At 44.0% G+C, this 27,645-nt stretch overlaps 1 protein-coding gene across 1 annotated transcript; it reads left to right on the forward strand.

Annotated features, from left to right (window-relative positions):
- The first annotated feature begins 1,068 nt into the window (after nt 1–1,068).
- On the forward strand, nt 1,069–14,183 carry LOC115404245 (isocitrate dehydrogenase [NAD] subunit gamma, mitochondrial-like). Its single transcript, XM_030113494.1, has 11 exons — nt 1,069–1,137; nt 2,629–2,676; nt 8,224–8,321; nt 8,406–8,521; nt 11,663–11,723; nt 12,016–12,148; nt 12,301–12,434; nt 12,789–12,891; nt 12,999–13,145; nt 13,787–13,942; nt 14,064–14,183. Exons 1-11 carry the CDS (start codon nt 1,069–1,071, stop codon nt 14,163–14,165), a joined length of 1,167 nt encoding a protein of 388 aa, XP_029969354.1. The 3' UTR covers nt 14,166–14,183.
- The last annotated feature ends 13,462 nt before the right edge of the window (nt 14,184–27,645 follow it).

The raw sequence follows: 27,645 nt of genomic DNA on the forward strand, positions 1-27,645 counted from the left end.
ATATTTGAAACTGTCATTGTTGGAGCATTTTGTTTTCTGGGCCAAATACGGCAAGTGAGTGTATTAAAAAAGTGGCCCGGTTACGGTTTAGTTCAGGCTGACATTTGGAACCAGTTCTGAAACTTGTCTGGTCCTACTTCGGGCCAGCTGTGGTCATACAGGTGGTTGGCATCTGGGAGAAAAACTAAAACTTATCTGGCCCAACACTGGGCCAGGACAGGGCCACATATGGCTAAATAGGTGGCTGAGACATGGCAACACCATGGGCAATATGTGGCAACCGGAGGTGGCCCTCTCAAGTGCCTTAATTCATTGCGGTATGTGGGCCAAGTGTGAGTGAGATGTGTGGGCCACTACTGGGCCAGACTAATTTTGCCATGTGGGATGGATCAGTAAACAGTGACAGGAGAACTGGGCCACATAGAACAGAAGTAATGCCCCCCATCTCCCATCACCCACCCCCATTCCCCGACCACTTTCCAATTTCCCCCTGCCCCATCCCCCTAATTCTAATGTTGTTCTGTCAGTTTGTTCTTGTGCATTGAAATGGAAAAATAGAGCATAAAAATCAAAGAGAATGAAAAATCCATCTTATTCTAATCTGACTGATTATTGGTTTGAATTATGAGTCACATAATGCAGCCAGAATTTCCAGATGAAACTCAAAAAATGTCTTTTCATGTGATTTTTGCTCCATATTCCACGGAAACACAGAACTGTCACAATGAAGAAATGTGTTGAGTGTTTCTTGTTACAATGAGAAACTTTGTCATAAAAATAAGAAAACTATCTTGTTATATCAAGATACAGCTCAGAAACACAAATCTTCACTGTGGTAGTTCTGAGTTCACGGAATATTCACTTCCACACATCTGATTATTAGTTAGTCTACTGAGCTACAGTCACAATCACAGTCAGAGCCAGTAATAGTCTGCAGTGACATGATTTCACCTCTGTCTACTGTACTGTGTGTGTGTGTGTGTGTATGTGTGTGTGAGTGAGTGAGTGAGTGAGAGAAGGATTACTGTCAACAAGCCCCTCCCCCTCCCTCCCTGGGTCACCGTCATGATGTCTGCCGGCTGTGTGCGTTCTCTCTGCGGCTCTGTGAAGCCTCTGCTCGGACCCCAGCTGCTGAAGGTAGGCCTGGTTCTCTGCCCGGTCCCTGGGTTCCAGTCCCTGGTACCTGGTTCTCGGGTTTCTGTTTAAGTTCTGAAAGGACCAAGTTTCAACTGGTGAACAGTTTTTCTCTGGGTGGTTAATCCACCGCTGAAGCAGATTAAGCAGGGTAGTTAGTTGCAGAGTTAGCCCACGGATGAGTGTCTGTCCTTCCAGCTATTTATTGTACTTCTACTGCAGCAGAACAGCCTGTGGCTGTCAAGCAGTCCTGAATAATTGAAGTATCCTGGTGGATCATGTGACCCAAGCTGCAGTGCGTGTCCACCAGAGAGCTCAGAACTCAGTAGAACCTGTTGAGTCAACAGTTCTCAGGCAGAAGAACATTTACGAGAACATTTACGTCCTGCTCACATCAGTGGAGGAACATGGATGTAATATGAGAATGGAGGGAACCTGTTTCACTCAGAACCACCGGATCACATTTACAGCAGAAACAGAAACAAACCTCAATGTTCCTGAATAAGATGTAGAGTAGAAACACACACTCCTCACTGTAACACAAACAGGACACACTCCTCACTGTAACACACACAGGACACTACTCCTCACTGTAACACGCAGGACACACTCCTCACTGTTAGGCTGTATTGGCACCATGGAAAAAGTGCCTAGAAAGTGAATTTCGCTCCACTACGCTGGATCTACATATTCAATGAATTTTTTCAAAGACAATACCCTTCTAGACTCTGGGTTAAAAGTTCTAATCAGAATATTTGTCCAAACTTTGTCACCAGCCAGGAATGTCTTTATGAGAATACCCAAAAACGCAAATCTGGTGCTGCACACATCTACCAAACATTTGAAACAAGTATTGGCGCCTTAGTGTACACATAGGTGGATTCAGAGTGAGAAATGTAGCTAACTTATTGAAGGAAACACTTCAACTTAAGTGATTTGCACCCAGCAAAATGAAATATATGGTAAATTTAGCTAAAATATTATGTGTCATTTATTAAAAATATCACAACCTACTGTGTAATGGAAGATATAAAATAAAAAATGCACACCATGCACATACCCTTTATTATGAGAATGTCTCATGCTAGCTGTTGCCAAAGCTGTCCGTCCCTGGGAGAGGGATCCCTCCATACTGTGGTTCTCCCCAAGAATTCTTCTTTTCCCACTGGGTTTTTGGAGTTTTTTCTTGCCGGATGTGAGGGTCTAAGGTGGTGGTTGCTTCGTTTTGTCTCGTTACTGTGAATTTGACATATTAATATTATGCTTATTCACTGTTTTTATTTTTACCAACCAATGTAACATCTTGAAGCCTCTGAGGCAGCTGTTGTTGTGATGCTGGGCTATACAAAAATAAATTGATTGATTGATTGACTTGTAAAAATCCGGGAGCAGGATTAGTGACAGGATCAACAAGATCAACAGAGGAGCGTTCTACACGACTGCTCTGCGCCCGGGGCTCATAGCTGGATTGTCAAGGTCAAGGTCAAGGTCAAGGTTTATTTCTATAGCACATTAAATACAGAAAACTCTGCCCAAAGTGCTGCACATGTTGATAACATCATAAAAAGAAAAAAAAAAACAATAGAAAAATACAAAAGTTTAAAAACAATAACTTACAAAAATGTCCAGCTCAGCTTGTGTTGAACGCCAGAGTAAATAAATGTGATTTTAACAAAGACTTAAAACACTCAACAGATGAAGCAGAACGAATGTTCAGAGGGAGCTCATTCCAGAGTTTAGGACCAGCGACCGCAAATGCCCTGTCACCTCTAGTTTTCAGTCTCGATCGGGGACAGGTTAAGAGCAGCTGGTCACATGACCGCAGGGCTCTTACAGGAGCATACAAACACAACATTTCAGACAAATATCCGGGGGCCTGACCAAAGATTTAAATACAAGCAGTAAAATTTTAAATTGAATTCTAAAAGAAACAGGGAGCCAATGAAGTGGCTGGATTTCACTTTAGCTCTAAACTCTTCAAATGTAGAACTTTATCGAGATTTTTTTTTTTTTAAATTAGGTGACAAAGTGGTCGTTTAGAGCCCGAGTGTGTAGTTTATTAGTCCGAATACCAACCGTTTATGATTTTGTTTGGACGAATTCGGCAAAATTTAAGCCAGCTTCAGTGAGCAACGCACTTCCGGTTATTTTCTCAAAAATAAACCACCCCTTTCCCTTTTTTCATGCAAAAAAACCTTAGTGATAAATCTGTGCTTTTACTTTGAAAACAAGAAGCCAACCTTCCAGCAATATATCTCGCTTAACATCCACATTTGGACCGTTGTCCCGTTAATGGAATTTGACCAGTTACGATGCCTTACCGACGGAGAGTTTTTTCGGCTTTTTAACGAAGATCAGCTCAGCGTCTCCCGCTGTCCATCACGTTGCATCTTGGGTAATTTCAGTATGAGTAGTAAACCCACGACGTATACTCAACATTTCTGGCGAGTGCAGTACGCATCCGGGAACTTCTCGCATACTCAAAATCACATACTGCCAGTGTAAACGCACTGCATACTCAAGTTAGTATGAGTAGTAGGTAAGTATGCGGTTTCGAACACAGCCCTACTCTGCCCGTGTAAATATCACTACGCCACAGTGGAAAAGAAAGACTAACACAAAAATGCTAATTATTAAAAAATGACTGGAAACAATGAGTAGAACTTTTTTGGGGGGTATTAATTAGCAATAGCTATATCTTATAAAGAAGAGTTTGTGTAGATCCACTTGAGTGGAACGAACCAACACAATCTCGCTCAGCCAAAACAGCCTATGTGTCTCTTCATACTTCGGGGAATCCAACACTGCCAGTGATGTTGTTCTCAATTAGGAGAACAGCGCCTTCTGTCAGCATAACAGAGCAAAATCCCACTGATTGTTTTGTTTTTTTTTAAATGCCCTGTCCAGCATGGAATCAGCAGAATGGATGTTCTGGCTGCTGGAAGCTTCCAGACTGACTTGCTCTTAAAAAGGGAGCTTAAAGCATAAAGCTTCTTACCACGGTTTCTTCATTTATTTTATTTATTTTTGAGTACTGATACATGATCTTGCTGTACCTGACAGCGGAACAGAAAGACAGTAAGAGAGAGAAAGAGAAAGAAACAAGCAAGTGACCAGACAAGCAAAAAAAAAGAAGAAAAAAGAACAGTGTAGAGAAGGAAGAGGACAGCAAAGATATGATGGTCTTTACTCAATGTGGACGCTCCAGACGAACAGGTGCTGCACCTGGATCAAGGTACAACAGAGAACATCCTATGGACTATAGTTAGAGAACACAGCTGGTAGTGATCTTTGATGTGAAGCTGAGGATCCAGGTGTGAAATTAGAGTAGGGCTTAAGGAGAGACCTGATCCAGATAGTCATCACTCTAACAGCCCACAAGACAACAAGGGGACTGAGTCTAACCCTTCTGTCCAGTAGAGCATCCTCTATAGTGTCCACTAGAGCATCTGCTAGCAAGTCTAGAGTGTTCTCTGTGGCATCCACAATAGCATCCACTCTAGTGTCCACTGGAGGATTTACTAGTGTCCACTAACACATCCATGACAGCGTCCTGTGTAGTGTCCAGTAGATCATCCACTAAAATGTCCCCCAACACATCCACTAGAGCGTCCTCTCTTATGCCCACTAGTTTGTCCTCTACAGCGTTCTCTCAAGCATTCACTAGCATGTCCTCACCAGCATCCACTAGCACGTTCTCTACCGCATCCACAAGAATGTCCACTAGTGTGTCTGCTGGAGATTCCTTACTTGAATGTCCACTAGAGTGTCCAGTAGTCCACTATTTCCTCCATTTCATTTCCACATGAAGTGATAGCTGCTACGGTAGAGTCAGAGGTCAAAGTGATCAGTCTTCATAGAGCTGCTACGGTAGAGCCAGAGGTCAATTTGGTGCGTCAGTCACTTAATTTGTTAATTGCATGAAGCTTCATGACTGGATGTTCCATTCCACCTCTAGTTGTGACCATTTCATTTCACTCCAGTTCATCCAGATCAGGTCACTGTAATGTCACATTGACACACAGATGCAGCTGAAACAGGAAGACATGTAGAGAAAAGGGTGAAAAGCTGGAACAAGATGAGCAAAGTGTCTGAACTTCATGATGAAGGATGTTTTTCTGTCCACAGCTCAGAGGAGCAGCAGCTCAACAGACCAACAAGGCAACTTACACTGTGAGTGACTGTTAGACCCAAGAGGATGTCTGGAACCCTGAAACACTCCCATTAGCACTAACTACAGCACTCCCTGGAATGCTCCCTGTAATACTCCCTGGAGCACTCTCTGTATCACTCCAATAACACTGTTATAAAACTACAAGAACACTCAATAACACTTTTGTAATGCTGCCTGGAACACTCCCATAAAATGGTTGGAACACTTCAATGACACTCCCTGTGACATTCCAATACTGCTGGTGTAACACTCCCTGTGACACTCCAGTAAGACTATGTAACACTCCAATGATACTCTCTGTAACAATCAGATGACACTCTCTGTGACACCCCAACAATACTTTATGTAACACTCCAAAAACTCTCCAATGACACTCCCTGTAACACTCCAATGACACTCCTTGTCACACTCCAATGACACTCTTGCTGACACCCCCTGCTGGTTCACAGACCTGCTTGCAGCTGAACAGAAACAGATGTGTCGTAAACATCTGTGCAGATGTTCACCTCTCAGGGTTTCCCTCCACTGATCTGTTTTCTCTCCTCTGTTTTCCATCGCTCCATCCACACCAGACCATCGTGAGTATGGAGTGCAATTAGTATGTGTGTGTGTGTGCATGCATGTGTGTGTGTGTGTTGTCATTCATACATCGTCACATGTGTCTGTCTGAATTGTGATTTCTGAGGTTGCATTGATTTGTGACTGTTGTGACTCGGGGTCGGAACAGTAGAAACAGGCACAGGAACCATTCTGCCACATGTGTACAGAACATGTCTCAAATGGATTTGTCTCTTTTGGATCATCAGAATCTGACGATCTATTTTCCCTCAGTCTAGACTGGCAGGCTCCTGCTAAAATAGTTAGAGGTCGACCAATATGGGTTTTTTGGGGGGCGATGCCGATGCTTTCCAAATTTGGGCAGCCGATGCTGATATGCATAGCTGATTTTCCCAATTTGATATTTAGGCCGATTTTATCACATTTTTGTGAAACGCAGCAATTTCTGAGCAACTAAAAGAAATCTATTAAGTCGTCTCAAGTCATGTCCAGTCCTCAGAACATTTATTCAGCTTTCAAAACAATGAAATATTTTGTCTGAGTGAACACACAATGTAACAAGCAGTAATAAACATTCACACTTGTCTCATGCTAGCTGTTGTCAAAGCTGTCCATCCCTGGGAGAGGGATCCCTCCATACTGTGGTTCTCCCCAAGATTTCTTCTTTTCCCACTGGGTTTCTGGAGTTTTTTCTTGCCGGATGTGAGGGTCTAAGGCGTAGGGATGAGCGAGTACACCACTATCTGTATCTGTATCTGTATCTGTTTACCCATCCAAATTATCTGTATCCGTATCTGTACTCGGAGGGGGCGTGGTCTAAACCGGAAGTGGGCGTGGTTTAACTGGAAATGGGCTGGGGCAGAAATTGGTGCATTATTTTAAGTCTGACATTGATATGGATTGCTCAGAAGTTGCTATATTGATTCTTCATTTGAAAACTATTTACATAACAGTCTCAATGATACAATGTACAGATTTTTGCTTTTTTTATTTTAGTCAGAACATGAATATTTTTAAATTCATATAAATGATTATTTATTCACACAAAACCCTCAGAAATAAAATTCGAATATTTTTGGTCACAATAGTGAAGGAACTATTTACAGAAAAAGTATTTTTTATTGAGTCAGAACATGAATATTTTAATTGTATGAATGCCTCCCCCCATGATCCCCACCGGAATCTCCCCGGCGTCCAGGGAAACCTCTCATCCCCCCTGCTGAGCTTCCTGGTCATGTCCGAGGCTGCAGTGCCACGGACATGACCAGGACGTGGACCTCGGTCCAGTTATCATCTCTCCCACAGATCACAGCCTCCCAGTGGAGCACAAGCCCAGATTATTATAAAAAAAAGAAGAGAAAAAAGGGGAAAAAAAACCGCGAGGGAAAACGAAACTTAAAAACCCCCGAAAAAACCCCGAGCGTGCACAATCGCCCGAGGTTTCGACCTTATAAGGTTTTCCTCAGGCACAATGCACGCTACAAAGAAATAAAATACCGCATTTTTAATTTATCAGGTCCGATTGGCTTCTCTCAAAAGGATCCTGTCGTCTCGGTGGAGCACGGAGCAGAATGAAGGACCAATGAGGATCTCCCATTAGCAGGAGTACGAGTAATGACAGACAATGCTCGGGCTGTACTCGGATTCGGAAAAAATGCGTTATCCGTAACGAGTACTTGTTTAAAACGAGTATTCGGCTCATCCCTACTAAGGCGGTGGTTGCTTTGTTTTGTCTCGTTACTGTGAATTTGATATATTAACATTATGCTTATTCACTGTTTTTATTTTTACCAGCCAATGTAACATCTTGAAGCCTCTGAGGCAGCTGTTGTTGTAATACTGGGCTATACAAAAAATAAATTGATTGATTGATTGGATTCCACCGAGCACACTCCGCTCTGACGGAAATTAATGCAGCAGCGTGCCACAGAGGTCCTTTGTTGAGGGGCAGCTTTAGCTGCCCGCACATGTGCCTGATCAAAAATTGCGTCAATTTATACAACGGATCAAAAATCGTCTTTGTAAAAGAAAATACGGCCGATGGCCGATGGAGAAAAATGATAAATCGGTTGACCTCTAAAAATAGCCTTACAAAACTGTAGCTGAAAGTGCTGACTGGGGTCACAGGTAACTCCCTCTACCGACCAACACATATGAATGAATGTATATCAAAGGAATGAGATAAAGACTGAAGTCTGAGCCGGATTTTATGAGTTCGGGCAGCACTAGGGTTTCATTTGGCCTTTCTTTTGTGCCCTTGGTGTCATCTGGTAGGCTGTATGTTAAGAGTCTTGACAATGGTGTGTGTGTGTGTGTGTGTGTGTGTGTGTGTGTGTGTGTGCGTGTGTGTGTTCCAGCCTCCACCTGCAAAGTATGGAGGCAGACACACCGTCACTCTAATTCCTGGAGACGGGATCGGACCGGAGCTCGCCAACCACGTCCGTGAACTGTTCCGGTAAAATTTTCTCCATCCTGCAAACACACACACACACACACACACCCCTCACCCTGTGTGTGTGTGTGTGTCTGTGTGTGTCAGGTTCTGCTGCGTTCCGGTGGACTTTGAAGTGGTCAACGTGGACTCTGGCCTGGACTCTGAAGATGATATCAATAACGCCATCATGGCCATCAGACGCAACAGAGTCGCCCTGAAAGGTGAGAGAGGCCTTGATCTACTGATCTGTCTGCTGGAGCGCGTCACCCCACTCAGTCAATCACATCTGACTGAAGAGCAAAGTAACAATCCCCCCCCCACCCACACACACGTCAATTCCTTGAAAAAGTGTTTGTATGGCTATTTTTTTTCCTTTTTGCAGCACAAGATTAAGACAAGGTTTGTTCATGAATTGAGAAAGGAATCAAGAACCACACATTTAACCAAAACCCAGGATATGAAATATCAATATATTTATTCTTTAATATTTCAAACAATGACATTACAAACATTCAAAAATTGACTGCAAGAGCAAGATAAACTATGTACATTAACAAAATGAGAACTGCAAAAACATGAAAGTGCATGAGAAAGGAGAAAACATTAACTGATCCGCTTCACTGCTTCACACAGGCTCCAAACCCCACCAGTGAGCACCAGCAGTTCTAAAACATGGGCTCATCCATGATAGCTCTAAATACAAACAAACACAATTCTATCACAGAAATATCACAATTAAACAGTTCATTGAAAATTATACAAAGTCTAAATTAGCTGAAGGTTGTATCTTGGACTTCACAAGTCCCTGTGTTACTTATCTTCTACATACCTTTACAAACCAAGCAGGAGAAAGCTTCCACTGCTGGCTGGACATCAGCTTCCCGAATTTTCTTCATGGTCATCTCAGATAGCGGATTGATGTTATCTGAGATGCCATGGAGATTCTCAGCAGCATTTTTCAGCTCATCAATTTTTTCGATGACATTCCACAGATGGCCGTCTGGAGCCCTTCGACTTGCATGTGGGAACAAAAAAGAAGCAAATCTGACGGAATAAACTACTGTTCAATTGTGATTCTCTGGAAAGTAGGCTTACATGTTGGTGAGCCTGGTGGTGCCAAGGGTGAACCACTCCTAAAGCTGCTCCCACTCTTCTCTCACTGGCATGTCTGCCTTTAGAAGACAGGAATTTCGTCCCGTACGTTGGCCCAACCTATCAATTCCATAAACACACAATTCAGTAAGTTGATGAAAATGGCACACAACAGCAAATAGAAAAACATCAGGTTGTTAAGAACAACAATAATACATTTTTGGATTGTATTATGAACCAGTAACCAATATACAAAATGGTATATTTATTTAATTAGAAAGTGTAAATACCAAAGTGTAACTGCAAACAACCCTACTGATACTGAGAGCATTTGCAGTCTCACATTTGTGATTATTTTTGTTTTGATGTGTATTTTTCTCTCCTGAAATTGTTTCTTTCAACGTGATGAATGAGATCTGAGGCAGCAGAATCTGCAGTGTGCTGCTGCTGCCAGTAGGTGTCGCTGTAAAACTGCGGTAAAATCACTGAAAAACAGTGATTTTAATCATACACATATAAATTAATGAGGTTTGTCGCTACTTACCTCGGCAGACGCTGAGGCGACTTCGGCCTGGAGTTGGTCATCCGACACAAAGGTGGGAGAGGCTGCGCTCGGAGATCCATCTTCGGACATTTCTGTCTGAAAACCCCGGACAGGGCCAAACTGACTGCACAGGTGTGCAGAGATTTCACCTGCAGTCATGCCGCTGGCATTCATTTCCACTATCATAGGCATAATCGTCTAGACATTTCCAAAGAAAATGTGCATTTTTTTTAATAGTTCAGTGTCGAGAGTGGAAGACCAAAAGCAAAGAAGATGCAGCAGCAGCAGCAGCAGAAGAAGAAGAGAAAGCCAGACTTCTGGTTTCCCAGCAGCGCAAACTTGAGAAATGGTTGAATTAAATAACGTCTGTATTGTATTTCCCGACTTTTGTTTGATAAACACATAATAAGCAATCAGATAAAGGCTCGTTTTCCGTTTTTTAATTTTCGATTTCCAAACAAAAAACGGGAGACGGCTTGTTTTCTGTTTTTTGTTTACCTTCATCCAAACAGAAATCGGAAATCGGATGGTTTTCTGTTTTTCGTTGACCCATATCAATCCAGAAAAAGGATGGCCGTAAGGTACATGGACCGTTAACACTGTCAATGCGGCTCCTGGTTCTGCTGGACTGTAGAACTACTAGAGGAACACAGTCTGAACTGATGGAGCTGATCCTGAGTCAGAAAGAAAGAAAGTCAGATTCTCAGTAGGTCAGAGGTTAAAGATCATGTTGGTATTAATTGGGGCTGAACACAAACTTCAGCAGAGTTCAGAACACTCAGAGCGTTTAGTGTTTACTGTGTAGAGCTGTCAATATACTGTGAGGATGACACATTGTGTTTGTCTTTATTTTTTATGTTTGCTGGTGAAGTAATCTAAAAGTAACTAAAAGTAATCTGGTACGTTACTTTATAATTGAAGTAATTAGATTAAGTTACTGATTACATTTTTTGACAAGTAACTTGTAATTGTACCGGATTACAATTTTAAAGTAACTGTCCCAGCCCTGCATGCGAATGCGCGCACACACACACACACACACACACACACACACACACACACACACACACGCGCACACACACACACACACACACACACACACACACATACAAAGACACTTGGCTCTTTGTTCTCCAGGTTGGAAACAAGCTGGTCCTTCTACACTTGATTCAGTGTTTTTCCCAAATCAGCTTCAGTCCTGATTTCAGCCCGTCTGAAGGTTCTATTGCTGAAATGTGGAGAGAACAGGCTGGCTCTGGCTCTGGCTCTGGGTCTGGGTCGGGATCTGGATCTGGGTCTGGATCTGGATCTGGCTCTGGGTCTGGATCTGGCTCTGGGTCTGGGTTTGGCTCTGGGTCTGGGTCTGGTTCTGGCTGTTTCAGCAGAACTAGATCTGCCACTTCTATAATAGAGAACCAGTAGAAGCTCAGCTCTGATCAATATGGACCATCAAAAGGGTGAGGGTTGATTGGCTGGTTCAGAGGGTTGCTGATTGGCTGGTTCAGAGGGGTGGTGATTGGCTGGTTCAGAGGGTTGCTGATTGGATGGTTCAGAGTGGTGGTGATTGGCTGGTTCAGAGGGGTGGTGATTGGATGGTTCAGAGGGGTGGTGATTGGCTGGTTCAGAGGGGTGGTGATTGGATGGTTCAGAGGGGTGGTGATTGGCTGGTTCAAAGGGGTGGTGATTGGCTGGTTCAGAGAGTTTTAAATGCTGCATCTTTGTCTAGGAAACATTGAGACCAACCACAACCTGCCGCCGTCCTACAAGTCCAGAAACAACCTGCTGCGGTGAGTCCAGATCCTCTTCCTCTTCCTCTTCCTCACTCAGAGTTTCAGTTGTTGGACCGGTCGTTGACTGGACCAGTCCTGGTTTAGTGTTGTCCTGGTCTGGACCAGTCCTGGGTTGATGTTGTCCTGGTCTGGACCAGTCCTGGTTTAGTGTTGTCCTGGTCTGGACCAGTCCTGGGTTGGAGGAGCCCTTGTCTGGACTGGTCCTGGTCTGGACTGGTGGATTACTTCAGGTTCTTTGTGTCACCTGCAGGTTAAGTGCTTATTCCAACTGTTTGCTTCCATCCTGCAGAACCTCTCTGGATCTGTACGCTAATGTGATGCACTGCCAGTCTCTGCCAGGAGTGAGAACCCGCCACCGGAACGTCGACATCCTGATAGTCCGGGAGAACACGGAGGGAGAGTACAGCAGCCTGGAACATGAGGTGCTGCACGTCCAGTTCTGACCACAGCGGGGAACTGGGTTCCACCAGTGCTCTGCAGCTTCAGAATAATCCTGTGGCCAAGAACATTTAATGTTCAACTGCTGTTCCCTGCAGAACGTTCCTGACCTGCTTTCTTTCTGGTTCTCCTGCAGAACGTTCCAGGCGTAGTGGAGTGTCTGAAGATCATCACCAGGACCAAGTCCTTGCGCATTGCAGACTACGCGTTCCGGACGGCTCGTGAGAACGGGCGCCGCCGGGTGACGGCGGTGCACAAAGCCAACATCATGTCAGTGACCTTTGACCTTTCAGTCTCAGAAGCTAAAATTTGATTTCAGGTCAATGCCAGTCCATTTCAGGGTCCAAAAGGAACAGAGCTTCCTTCCTCGATTCTCTGATATGCTGTGAGAGCCTTAATGAGGCCGACAGGAAGTGAAGGGATGCTGGTGAACGCCACCATGGTCCAAAATGAGGCTCCGTCTGGGAACTGGCCGCTTCGGTTTTCTGATGATTTTAAGGTCATTCTGTGCAGCGTTGAAGGTCATTCTATGGTACACCTGTGGCGTTCCGTCTAGAACCTGACTCTCCTCCACAGGAAATGAATGACTGGGTTCCATGACCTTGACCTTGTGTTCCTGAACAGGAAGTTGGGTGACGGCCTCTTCCTGCAGAGCTGCCAGGAGGTCGCCAGCGGCTACCCCGAGATCAGCTTCGACAGCATGATAGTGGACAACACCACAATGCAGGTGAGAATGCCCCCTACCGGACCTGCCCGATCCGGCTCCGGGAGAGGCCTGACGAACCTGATCTGGTTCTGGAGGCCGCACCCCCTAATCCAGTCCGTGTGTGTCAGCTGGTTTCCAGGCCGCAGCAGTTTGATGTGATGGTTCTGCCGAACCTGTATGGGAACGTGGTGAGCAACGTGTGCGCCGGCTTGGTAGGAGGACCGGGACTGGTTCCTGGAGCCAACTATGGAGAAAACTACGCCGTGTTCGAGACGGTGAGGACCTGAGGCTCCACAGGATCCACAGCTGTGGTTCCACATGTTCTGGGTATTGCTAGAACTGCTGTTGGAAAACACTGAACACACATGGTTCTTCACTCTCTCTGGTACTCCTGGTCCAGACTCATATCATGGAGACCCGGTTCACATTCTGTTTTAGATCAGCTGTTTTTCCTGAGTGACGGTCAGCTGACGGCAGCGTTCTAGCTCTTCCTTGTGGAATCTGTAGACACGTTCCATCAGCTGACGGCAGCATTCTAGCTTCTCCTCATGGAATCTGTAGCCACGTTCCAGGTATCTCAATGGTTGGTATCAGTTGGATACGGTACTTCCGGTACTGTCCAGAACTTCAGTCTGGAGAAAAACATGAGAACCTGACCTATACTGCAGTAGAACCACAGGAGAACCTGACCTGTTCTGCAGTAGAATCAAGGCTTCACTGGCCTCCTCTGTTCTGTATTTCGTGATTGGCTCATGGAGAACCCGTGGAACATTATTGACCTGAACAGTCCTCTAGAACCGTCAGACCCACTGCGGGTGTTCTCCGGATCAGCCGCTTGCTGCCACAGCGACACGCCGACCATTTTCTGTCTGTCGGTATTCTGACCCTGGTTCCCTGTTCTCCGTTCTCTGTTCAGGGAACCCGGAACACGGGAAAGAGCATCGCCAACAGGAACGTGGCGAACCCGACCGCCATGCTGCTGGCATCCTGCCAGCTGCTGGACCACCTGCGGCTCCGCGGCTTCGCCCACATGATCCGCAGAGCCGTACTGTCCACCGTCACCGAGACCCGGGTACCGGTACCGTCCAGATCCAGAACCGCGCTGCACCATGTCGCCTGACCTGTGTGTGTGTGTGTGCGTGTGTGTGTGTGTGTGTGTGTGTGTGTGTGTGTGTGTGTGTGTGTGTCCACAGCTCCACACCGCTGACCTGGGGGGTCAGGGATCCACATTGGAGGTGCTCCAGTCTATCAGGAATGCTATTGAGAGCACTGGACCACGCACACTGAACACCTAGAACCCTCCAGCAGAACCCTTAGCAGAGCCCCCAGGAGAAGCTCCTGTAGAACCCCCTAGAGAGAGTTGTGTGTGTTCTTTCAAAGAGTCTGAGTTCTTTAAAAGAGAACTCGAGATCAAATCCTGATTTGAAATCAATTAGAGTTTCACAATTAAAGTTCAGATTATCAGAACCAAAGGAGTCCAATTCAGTTGTTAAAAAAAACCAAACAGCAAAGATTTCCACAGTCCTGGTTCTGAGGGCTTCAGTCCCAGTTCTGTGTTCCGAAGTCCCAGAACCAAGCAGGCTCTTGAGCCTCAGATGTGAAGGTTGGGTGGAAGGTGGAGCTGGAAAGTTCTGGGCTCAGTGATGGAGGGATGTGCCTTCGGAGGAGGATCAGCGAGAAGCGGTTCCCAGCAGACCATCTGGTGAGAGCAGCTACAAAGCCGTGGTTCTCTGGCTCTGGTCTGGACAGAGCAAACTATTCCTCTCAGAAAGAGGAAACATGAAGCTATCGTCAAGCTAACAGCTAACAGACAACCAGCATCAAAATACTTCATTTTAAACCATTAACACATTAGCATATCAGCACATTAGCATTTTAGCATATCAGCACTGTCAGTACCCAAGCCATACATGGAACACAATCCGTTCCAGATGCTTCTGCGCCCGCATGAACACGACCCGATTTATGACGAGACAGCGAGTTACGGCAACTCTGCTGGGACAAACAAGGCGTACATCTGTTAAAAGTTTAGTAAAAGTACATTCTTAAAAATAGAAACACTCTGTGTGTGTGTGTGTGGGGGGGGGTATAGATAGGCCTACTGACTGTGTTGGCCCGAATATAAGACAATATTTTTTCCAGAAACTGTATCCTCCATAATGGGGTCGTACTAGAACGGAGGACTAGATTGTCGTTACACATCCACGCCACTAGATGGAGCCAAAGTACCGGTGAGCAGAAAGCAAAAGAAGTATCAAAATCACATGACGTCTGTGGTCACAGTGATCTGATGAAAAATGAGGGAACGTGACCATCTGGGACGAAGGAGCTGGAACCTAGATCAGTAAGCAAACAACAGAGGCGAAGGTTTGATGCCAAGTTTAAACTGATGGTTCAATGCAGCAGAGTCAACAAACAAGGTCTATTTTTTTCTCACGCATGCGCATCTCTGCTTCTCCGGCTGGGCGGAACAAAGGCGCAGCGGAGCGATCTGCAGCAATACGGAGCGGACATGGAGGATGTGGAATTCCTGGGTTATAGCCCACACCCTTAATATGCTGGTCTACAATTTTCTTTCTAACCTCCTGAAACAACTCTTTCCTCTGCTTCCTGTGGTCCCTGTTGAGTGTGGTCCACTTTCTGTGACTCCCTGTCGCCCTCTATATCAGCCACTGACTGATCACAAGATTGTAGACACCTGTGATGCTAATTAGTGGACACACCTTGGATTGGCATGTCCCTCTGGTGTCATCATTTTCAGTCTTTTCTAGAGGTACCATTATTTTTGTCCAGACCTGTTTCTTGAGTTTATTTGTTTGTTTGTTTTTTTAATAATTCTGTTGAAGCATGGTTGAAAAGCAATGTCTGACTTTCATTAGTTAAATTTCTTTGAATTTTTTTTAATTATTACTTTCGTCAGATTCAAGTTATTTCTCCAACCACTGTGGTTTTTTTCTTTCATTAAGAGTTCCAACAATTTTGTCCACGTCTGTATATACACACATGTTCACTTTAGACATTGCAGCATATCCTCGTGTGCATGGTTATCATCTTGGAAGTGTCCAGTGGGAGGTCCAAGTTTGGGAAGGGAATGTATTGATTAATAAGTGGTCTGTGAATGAGTTGCGGGGGCAGAACAGAGGGGCAGCTGCTGCAAAAATGGTCCTACCAGCTGGACCACGGCAGAGCAGAGCAGAGCAGTGCAGGATCCATGCCAGGGTCTGTTTCCCAGTCCTCAGTCTTTGCAGTCTTCACGCTCTCATGCCTGGACTCAGCCATCTGGCTCACAATCACCTGGCCTGCATTGAAACAGGTCCAGAAAGTTCGTGTGAACACAATATCAAAACAAAATTAGTACCAAATAACACACTGTTACAAATACAAAGATAATCACATATTGTATTATATCCCTTACAAAAATCCAATTTGAGTAAATAATATAATCAGTGTTCAAGTATCAGACAAATACTAAAAGTGCAGCTCCAGTGATCACTGGGCTGCAGGGTTAGCACCAGTTTCATAAATTAAACCAGCTTTAAAGTGCATACATTATATTCATAGTCCCCAGACAGGTGATCAGTCGTCACATAAATAACAGTGCTTAAAGGTGCTGTAGGCAGGATTTTGCTAGTCAATGCTAATTTTTCTGTGTTTTCTTTGGATTAAATGTTAGAGTATCCATTGATAATCCTTTGGGGGTGTAGCATAACTGCACTACCGGCGAGGGCGCAGCATTTCCATCTGTCTCTGTTCTGAGCTGAAAAGGAATCTCGACAGCTCCAGGTATCTTTGACCAATCAGAAGAGCCCCTGAGGCTCTAACCGTGATTGGTCGAGGGGCGTTCATCGCACGTTCTTGTTGGAGGGGCTTAACTTGCGTAAGGGCGTGATTTCAGAGAAAACAGGACAGGATTGGCTGTGCTGGGTTTGAAATCGCCATTTTACTTAGATAACCCTAAGCAAGATGGCGGAGATGCGGAATCCTGCCTACAGCACCTTTAAATTGAACCCCGACTATAATTACAAATTTGCTCTATGTGGTTCAGCTTGCTGTCAGTAACATACTTATGAATAAATTAAAAAAATATACAATGGGGGAAATAAGTATTGAACGCATTAACTGTTTTGTCATTACATTTATTTCCAAAGATGCAATTCATGTGACATTTCTTACAGACACTGGTATTAACTCAAATAATCCACACATGAAAAGAAATCACAACATTCAAATCCATAAATAGTGATTATGTGGAATTAAGTGCAATAACACAGGAAAAAAGTATTGAACACACTATCTGAGACTCGTTTAATACTTTGTGGAGAAGCCTTTGTTTGCAATGACTGCTTCCAGACGCTTGTTGTATGTATGAACTAATAGCCCACACTGCTCAGGTGTGATTTTTGCCCATTCCTCCGCACAGATTGTCTTCAAATCCTGAATATGCTTTGGTGCCCTCTGGTGAACCCTTATCTTTAGTTCTTTCCACAAATGTTCGATCGGATTTAAGTCAGGTGATTGACTGGGCCATTCTAAAACATTGATTTTCTTTTTTTTAAACCATTCGAGAGTCAACTTTGCCGTGTGCTTTGGATCGTTGTCCTGTTGAAAGGTCCAGCCCCGTCTCATCTTCTTCATCCTGGTGGATGGCAGGAGGTTCATCTCAAGAATTTGCCGATAGATGTTTCCATTCATTGCTCTTTCAATTATATGAAGTCTGCCAGTACCACGAAATGAGAAACAACCCCATGCCATGATGTTTCCACCACCAAACTTCACTGTTGGTATAGTGTTATTTGGGTGATGTGCAGTGCCATTTCTCCTCCAAACATGGTGTGTAGTATGACAGCCAAAAAGTTCAATTTTGGTCTCATCTGACCAGACAACATTCTCCCAGTATTCCACAGGCTTATCCAAATGCTGTTTAGCAAACTTTAGACGAGCTTCAACATGCCTTTTTTTGAGGAACGGAGCCTTGCGGGCTGAGCGTCCATAGAGGCCATGGCGGTGGAGTGCATTGCCTATCGTTTTCTCTGGAACACTTGTACCTGCTGCCTCCACGTCTTGCTGGAGTGCTTTCCGGGTGGTCCTTGGCTCTTTGAGAACTCTTCTGACCATCTTTCTGACTCCCTGGTCAGAAATCTTGCGAGGAGCTCCTGTGCGCGGCCTGTTGATGATAAGGTGATGCTTCTTCCACTTGTGGATAATGGCCCCAACGGTGCTTACTGGAATACTCAGATTCTTTGAGATAAGTCTGTAACCAGTTCCATTCTGATGCTGAGCAACAATCAGGCTGCGAAGGTCTTGAGAGAGCTCCTTGCTTTTACCCATCATGAGATGTGTCTTGTTTGACTACTTGGTGGAAAAACAACCTGTTTATAGGGCCATCAATTAGCACTAACCCAGCTGATGTTGGTTTGCACTTATAGGAAGTACAAAGACTAATTACTTTCAGGTGTGAGATGGTATGGTGCCTTTCCTTGACAAACTATACAGCTTTCCCATGGTGTGTTCAATACTTTTTTCCTGTGTTATTGCACTTAATTCCACATAATCACTATTTATGGATTTGAATGTTGTGATTTCTTTTCATGTGTTGGATTATTTGAGTTATACCAGTGTCCTGGAAGAAATGTCACATGAATTGCATCTTGGAAATAAATGTAATGACAAAACAGTTAATGCGTTCAATACTTATTTCCCCCATTGTATATATTCAGTTATCTATAGTTTAACAAAGTTTATTCACACGTAGGCCACCATTGTTGTGCACGTTGCAAAGCATTCTGGGTATTGATGTCACGAAGTTGTTTCACCTCTCAGCAGTGCTTGCAGGAGTGATCTGTTCGCAGCTTTGTAAGCATGAGTGTTCAACTCTTTCAATTTAAACCAACACAAACCAAATACAGAGTGAGGATGAAAATGAAAGTACAACGGAGATGACAATGAAAATGTAGCAAGGGGAAGAGAGAGTCGGTCACAGTCGCTGGTGCCTTTGTGGATGCTGCCTCCCAATGGCGACCGAGATAGAGAGCGTCTGCTGCAAAGAGCTCAATTTTCTTTCTGTCGCTGTTCATGGTAGTTATTTACCTCACCACGATTAAGATAATTAACACAAAAACGACAAACAGAGATGGTTGCTCTCTCTACCTTACCACAGGAAAGGAGCAAGATGGCGGCGCCAGGTGTGGCAGGGGTAGCTGCAGCTCTCCTCACCTACACACTGCTGTCAAATATACTCTTTTACACTGATACCCAGCAAATAATTAATGACTGCTATTGTTCCAACCGCTTCTATAAATCGGTTTCCTTGGATTTTGTGACAATCAAAGCTACTAAGCATCCTGGATACGGAAAGTATGTCCTGGCTGCGTATTTAATTCATCCTCATCTAAAAAGACTCCAGCGCGGCGGCGAAACCCGAGGTGAACATCAGCGACATGGCTTCCTGATCATTGCGCTCTGCCTGTTGTTGTCGGGGATGTCCACTAGTGCCCAGGTCCGACATCAGCGACCCTCAGCGGGGTCGTGCCGACTGCTAGTGCTAGCCTAGCAGCCGAGAGGTCGCTATCAACAGTGGCTACGGGCCTCCTTTCATCAGCGGTGTTAGCTTGGGAGCTAACACCGCCAGACCCCAGCCTCCTCGAGATGACGGCGAGGATGGACTCGACAGCACCAGCGACCCTTAGTGGGGTCGTGCCGACGGCTAGCGCTAGCCTAGCAGCTGGAGAGCTAACACATCTGGGCCCCGGCTCCCTCGAGATGGCCACTACGACGGTGAGGATGGACTCAATGGCGACGGCGACCCTCGGCGAGGTCTTGCCGATGGCTAGCGCTGGCCTGGCAGCTGAGGGGCCACGTCTAGCAGTGGCTGCAGGGCTCCTTTTGCCAGGGGTGATGGAAAGGGAGCTAACTCCGCCAGGTCCGGGCTCCAACCCCCTCGAGACGGCTGCTGCTATGGAATGGACTGTTTCAATGGCTCCCGACCCTCCTCCACCTACGCCCGGATCCGACCAGGGCACCTCACAGACTGCTGCTAAACAGCTAACTACATAAGAACCAGATAAAAAAGGTACTGTCTTGAACACATTCAAGTGCAAGTACAACACTAGCAACACAAATAGAAATCCAGTTCATAAAAAATACAGAGCACTGAAGATTTTTTCTACTTTGACTTGACTTTTTTGACTTTTGACTTGACTTTTTTTTATTCTTTCACACATCATAATGTTAGGGATATACTTTAATTAGCACTACTACTATGGAATAATTGTATTAACTGCACATTAGGCCTTTCCTGAGAGAAGTACAACAAGGTTATAAGATGTTCTGCTAAAGTGTAAACATACCCACACGTTCCGGAGAAACCAACACACACTCACTGGTGTTCCAAAACATACTGGATAAGGATGTCAGCTCTTGGTTGGCAGCTGACATCAATACCAAATTGTCCAATTGCGAACAAAGTCCAGCCTATCTGTCGGGGCAGGCCCAGCTCAGAAGAACATGGAATAAAAACTCTGTCTCATCAACGATCAGGATCCTTTTGGGGCGAAATACTTTGTATCTTTCCCTGTAAGGTCCAGCACTGAGCATTACATCTGGCTATACTTAAATAAATGGTAATAGTCTGAAGTCAGTCGTTTTGGCATTCTTTATACCAAGCATAGAATAAAAGAACCGGGTGGAGTCGGCCGGACAGAAGTCCTGGGCTCCAACAATAATATAACATAAAATACAGTGCATGCTGCATAGAGATATTACAGTAATTTGATGCATGAAGGGGTCACCCCAAAAAAGCTATTTAAAGCTTATGATAGGGGGCCCGGGTGCCCACACATAACAATAACAGAAACAAACGACTTGAACACACAACAAACAATCCCAGCACTGCTTGAAAAGACCTGTATTCGGGCCTAATTACAACAACACACACCTCTTGTAGTCAGGCATATGAAGTTGTAATCAGGTGTATCTCAGCTGTAATGCAGGAGCCCGAGTACGCCTGAATACGTATCATTTTTAGGGCTCGCATACAGCCTTGAAAAGGTGTGAAATGTTGGCACCTCTTGAGCTCCACAATGGTCAGTTGCCATGGAGAATAATCCCCCGGTTTCTTGCAGGGGGCATTAGCATCTCACACCTTGGGCCTTTTTCTTACATCTGATTGGTTGTTTTGCCCTCACTGGCCCTACTGCCATTGGTCAAATATGTAGGGGGATTTGTTTGATTTGAATATATTAACTTTATTATAGTTTAATTTATCATTAATGATTTAATGTAGTTATAATTCATGTAATCTTACACACTATATCATAAATAAGAATGACACACTATTAGAGCATAAATGTTTATTTTGTGGTAAAAACAAAAAAAAAAACCACTGTATACAAATGTGCATCATTACAGTCCAATGCATAAAAACACAATGAAAAAAAAATATAAAAACAATTTACTGTTTACTGACTGTGCTACAGCGAGCAAATAAAATACAAAGTATGCACAATTTGTCCCACAGCGCAGAGCCACCACAGGTCACTCCTGTGCTGCTCTGCAGGCAGCTCTCTGGTGATGGTAGGCCACTTATTCTGTATCGGCCTCCAGTCTATTTTGCAGCGCAGCACACAGCGCTGACGACTTTGCTTCGAGGTGGAAGCCGGACCCACACAGGCTTGTCATCCAAGATGGCGTCCTCCTCCTCTGACATGAGGTCAATGTATGCCATTTCCCATATGCCCTCTTCGTCGCCACGGACGACGCCACCTTTGGTTTTGAAGAGCTGCCAAAGCACAGCAGCTCAGTTGGTAGAGCGGGTCGTCTTATAACCGGAAGGTTGGCGGTTCGATCCCCGCTCCCGCAGGCGTAAAACTGGCGTTGTGTCCTTGGGCAAGACACTTCACCCACCTTGCCTAGTATGAAAGTTGTGAGAGTGAATGGTTGGTGGTGGTCGGAGGGGCCGATGGCGCAGATTGGCAGCCTCGCTTCCATCAGTCTGCCCCAGGGCAGCTGTGGCTACAATAGTAGCTAACCACCACCGAGTATGGTGTGAAAGGGTGATGTGATATTGCAGTGTGAAGCGCTTTGGGCTCTGTCATGCAGGGTAAAAAGCGCTATACAAGCGTAGTCCATTTACCAAAACGGACATTTTAGCACTGAGCAAATTAGATTGGGGAGAGTCAAAGTAAAGCATGGAGAGATGCAGTCTTCACTTACTCTTCTCCTCCTGTTTAGTTGCTGCAGAAACCCTGCGCCTCCCCTTCTCCTCAGGAGGATCATCTTGGCTCCTGAAAGTTAGCCGGAGTGTCTCAAAATAGGTTTTGCAGCAGGCTAAAGAGGAAAGAGTTCAATTAATAATGAAATTGGTCACATATATTAGAACAGCTCAGTAGATAAGGAGGAAAACTTATGTTCCTTCCAAGTTTAGTTATAGTGGCATCAGACAATTTAACTCACCTCCTCAGGCTCCACGTCTGGGTGGGCAATGAAACGTCCTGTGCCAGAAAGGTGGTCACCTTAGAATTGTGGGGTGAAGACACACTGGAAAACAGATGGAGCCTGTGATTAGGAGGAGGGAATGGCCTGCTGACTGGGTCAGGCTTAAACAACACTTTCAGAATTTAATATTACCCAAACACAAAATTGTGATCACACCTTAAATGTGCATCATAACATTTGCTGGCATCCTGTTGGGCCTTGTGGAGCCTCCTCACAGCTTCCTGAGAAAGAAGAATGAGAAAATGTTAAATACTGAACATGTAGTAAAGTTGCTCAAATAATAAAAGAATCACCGTATATCTCTCAAAGGCCACTTACAGAAATGGTGCCAGTGTGGAACCACACCGCAGTGTGGGAGGTAAGTTCAGTTGAATTCCTTTTCTTGGTTCCGGCTCGCCTTCGAGTTCCTTCGATCCATCAATTCAGCGTTTTCTGAAAATCCGCCTGGTATTCAGCTCTGGTGTCCTCTCACGTCGACTTCTGGTGTCGTTGATGCTCTCTCTCTCTCTCTCTCTCTCTCTCTCTCTCTCTCGGCATCAAGCGTCACTGAATCAAATCTTCTCTATCACTGAAAAAAAACAACAACAAAAAAAAAAACCCTGACCTGTAGGACAGGCCACATTCATTCATTTTAGTTAAATTCACCACAGGCCATAAATCCTTTGTTAAAATAAATACAACATGACCCGTACAAAAATTCCAATAAAGGTACAAAATAATACTTTCCACTTTTAAACACATCAAATAAACTTACAAAAAAAATATTTCTTATGAAAGATAACTTTATCAGTATAAATCAATTAACAATTAACTGAAATTTAACCTGTAAGCATCAATTCCTTGGATAGAATGATGAATAAGTGAGCTTCTTTTCTTTCCTTCACACACACACACACACACACACACACACACACACACACACACACACACAGCATTACATTAGCAGTTAGCGGCTAAGTTACCTCTGTGGCTAGCACGTGTTAACTCGACGCTCTACGGCTCAAAATGAAGACTAAACTGACCGTGGAGCGGGTGGCTTCAGCTCAGGACTCTGGGGAGTCGGTCTGCAGTGTGTTCCCAGTATTTCTCTCTGTTTCCTGCTCTTTTGAAGATGATTTCAGGAGGAACTGTCCATGAAGCCGGCGTGCTCTCCTCTCTGTTGTCTCTGCAGGGCGCCTGCGTGCAGCTGCAGCCCGTCACGTCATCACGCACTGCGCCGTGGTGCAGTTAACCCCATAAATGCCAGCTCTCACTTTCACATGCAGATATAGAATAAATAAGACTTTTTCTCTTCTTTTCCTTTAAAATCTCCCTACATTTATTAAACCTGGGTTACAATTGCATTGTTTACTGCAAAATGATCATATATGATCAATAGATTGCAGATGACCTGCAATAAATAATGGGTTTTTGGGGACAATGATTCTGTCTGGCAGCCTCTTGTACTCTCCATTGACCTCCCCCACCACACCTCCCATTCCAGAGCATTTGCAAAACAAAGTGTGCCCCTGCATCTCCAAGCCCCCCTTCCCCTCCCCTTCGCTAAGTCAATTTACTGATAGCCCTCTTTAGTTTTAATATAGATATTTATAGCCTAACATAAGGTTGAGGGCTAGTATGTGTAGAGCATGTGAATATAAAGTTACAATAGGAAAACATTGTCATATTCTGGAATACTCCCTTGGAACAGAACTCAAACAGGGCTGCAGCAGGGCTGTAACTGGCTGTAACCCTTACATAAAACCATAAAACAAGTTTGAATTAAATTTTAGGAGACATCTTCAAATACAACTAAGTATGTATGGATTCTAGACAGTGTAATGATCCTGAAACATACCACGTTTAAGCCATTTTACTCCAAAGTCCAATAAAATTAAGTGATATTGCTCTTTTAAAGTTTTGGGAGAGTGTATGAAGTATTGAACTCAGTGATCAACATAGAGTGAGAAATTGGACCCAATGGCAATTTTAATTTTGTAGAACTAAAAAAAAAAATGTATGTATTGATATAATTTTTTAAGGATATTTACAGTGTTGAAATGCTTGTAAATCTTGGAGACCCCCCCCCCCCCACCCCAAAAAAAAAAAAAAAAAAAAACCAAAGAAAAATGCATATATCTTCAAGTGAATTAAACTATCTCTGCTTTTGGTGCTTGTTTTTGTAAATGAAATGGACCTGTTGATGAGACAAAGAGAGGAAGGATCCACCACACAGCCCCCTGCTGACATTCAATCAATCAATCAATCAATCAAATTTTATTTCTAAAGCGCCTTCCAACTGCCAAACGGAGCACAAGGCGCTTAACAGAGTAAAACAAAATAAATAAGTAAAAACACTTTAAGACACAAAGTACTAAAAGGGGCTAAACATCAAACGCTAAATGAAAAAGGTGCGTTTTCAGATGACATTTAAAACATTAAGTGCAGTGATAGACTTTAAATGCAGAGGAAGAGAGTTCCAGAGCTTCGGGCCAAGAACAGCAAAAGAGCGGTCACCAAACTTTCTATGTCTCGCCCTGGGGACAACCAAGGAGGTGTGGCTTGACGAGCGTAGAGTCCTGGCAGGTTGATAAATTTGCAACAGCTCTGAGATGTAAGGGGGGGCATACCCATTAGTAGCCATAAACACAAACACCAGAATCTTGTACTGGACTCGGAACCGCACCGGAAGCCAGTGGAGAGCTTGAAGGACCGGAGTAATGTGAGAGTATTTTGAGGAGTAGGAGATGAGACGAGCTGCTGCGTTCTGAACCAACTGAAGTTTATGGAGGAGTGAGAGATTCAGTCCAGTGTAAAGGGCGTTACAATAGTCAAGTCTTGAGCTGATGAGAGCATGAACGGCCTTCTCTAAATCTGCCCGAGACAAGAATGGCTTAACTCTGCTCAGAAGCCTTAGTTGGAAAAAGCTCGCCCTCACAACAGAGCTGATTTGCTTTTCAAAGTTAAGTTCATTGTCAAAAATCACACCCAGATTCCTCACAGCAGAAGCAAATTGTGGGGTGGATGAACCAAAATCTGGGGAACTGTGGGTTGGGTCAGAACTGAAGTGGATATATTCAGTCTTTTCCCCATTCAAATGAAGGAAATTCTGTGACAACCACTGTTTGATGGTGTGGAGACAGTTATTGAGGGGATCTAACGCAGAGCGATCATTATAGATAACTGGAAGATAAATCTGGAGATCGTCTGCATAAAAGTGAAATTGGATGTTGTGACTGGAGATAAGTCGACCAAGCGGCAGCATATATAATGAAAACAGAATGGGACCAAGAATAGAGCCTTGAGGCACTCCAGACGAGAGAGGAGCAGCAGAAGACGCAAACTCATTTATATGTACCGTGAAGGATCTGTTTGAGAGATAGGAGGAAAACCACTTGAGAACCGCACCCTGCAGGCCTACAGTGTGTTGAAGTCTGGAAATGAGGATGGAATGATCCACGGTATCAAAGGCAGCGGTAAGATCTAATAACACCAAGACAACAGAACTTCTGTTGTCTAGAGCTGTCAATATATCATTATGGACCCTCAACAACGCAGACTCGGTGCTATGTCTCGACCTGAAGCCTGATTGAAATTTGTCCGCAATGCCATTAGAATTAAGGTGAGAGAGAAGCTGCGAAAAAACAAGCTTCTCCATCAGTTTGGACAAAAAAGGCAGGTGAGAGATAGGACGGAAGTTAGATAAGAGGGAGGGATCCAGACCGGGTTTTTTAAGCAATGGTTTTACGATGGCGTGCTTGAGAGCAGCTGGCACAATGCCCAAACTAAAACAGCTGTTTATGAAGGAAACAAGGCATGGGCCTAAGATGTCAACAGCTTCCTTCATAATATGAGTGGGGACAGTGTCTAGTGCACAAGTTGTAGACTTCAACCCCTGGACAGCTATTTTGAGGTCCACAAGAGTAACAGGGTCAAAACTCTCAAACACACATTGTGCAGCAGAAATGGATGTGAAGGCTGTAGGAACAGGTGTAATCGCTTGCCTAATAGACATAACTTTGTCCCAAAAATATTGCTTAAAAGCATTGCAGGTTTGTTCAGAAACGTCATTCAGAGCAACAGACACAGGGTTAATTACAGAATTAATGGTTTTGAACAGTACTCCAGGGCGGTGGCTACATTGATCAGCATAAGAAAGACCAAGTCACAGCTAGTAAGGCAGACTCCTGAAAGTGGCTGTCTGCAGCCTCTTGCTGGCACAGGAGCTGTATACCAGCCGTGTCCTCCTCCTGGGTACTCCTGAATACAGCCCTTTTTTTGCTGTGCAGTGTCATAACAGTGGATCATTCTATAGGGTCATTGTACAATAACAGACGCAAATGTTAATCGGTAGAACAAGATACAAGCACCAGTTATAATTATGATTTTTAGTACAACAAAGAAATTAAATATACATTGATAGTTGTATTTTCATTTTTTTTTTTTTTTGAAGGTGGAAATGGAGTGTGACAATTTTAGTTTCTCATCGAGCTCATTCCAAATCTGTGGTCCTCTGGACACAATACTAAAGCTGGTACATTTTAGTCTTCGTTTTTTTCCAGTAACTTTATTGATGTTCCTGGTGGTATATTTGTGTATTGGATGAAAGATTGGAATGAGGTTGCATATTTTATGATTTAGTTTATGAACAGTTTGGTACATGACACAAGCATTCTGGAAGCAGTTCTGTTCAGCAAGCCTCAGAAGTTTGTAACAATAGAAAAGTATTCTTGTCGGTGCATTAAACTCAGCCCATGATAAAGCTCGTATAATTTTTTTTTGAAGTATCTCAAGTTTTTGTAAATAAGTTGAAAATGTATTACACTATATAATGTTACAATATTGTAGATGGGGCTCAAACAAGGTCTTGTATAGGATGAGAAGTGCAGATCGTGGTAGAAAATGTCTCAACATAAAAAATAAAGCAGCATATTTAGACAATCTTTTTTTAAGGTCTTCAATGTGACATTTAAAGTTAAGAAATTCATTGATTAGAATCCCAAGGAATTTTGTAAAGCCAACTCGTAAGATATTCTGTCCATTAATTTGTAGGTATATTTGCTTAATCTCTGCTTTTTTAATTAGAGCGGAAAACAATATAGTTTGTTTAACTGACGTTAAGTCAAGCTTATTGCATCTGAACCAGGTGTCAGTTTTCTTTAACTCTGTTTATGATTTGCTCCAGCATATTTGGGTTATTATGAGAGAAAAACAAGTTTGTGTTGTCTGCAAATAATACTTTATGCGGTACAGGTGAAGAGTTAAAGTCATTTATATACAAGATGAAAAGAAGTGGCCCTAAAA

Source organism: Salarias fasciatus, chromosome 17, assembly GCF_902148845.1.
Source record: "Salarias fasciatus chromosome 17, fSalaFa1.1, whole genome shotgun sequence".
NCBI classification, from domain to species: Eukaryota; Metazoa; Chordata; class Actinopteri; order Blenniiformes; family Blenniidae; genus Salarias; species Salarias fasciatus.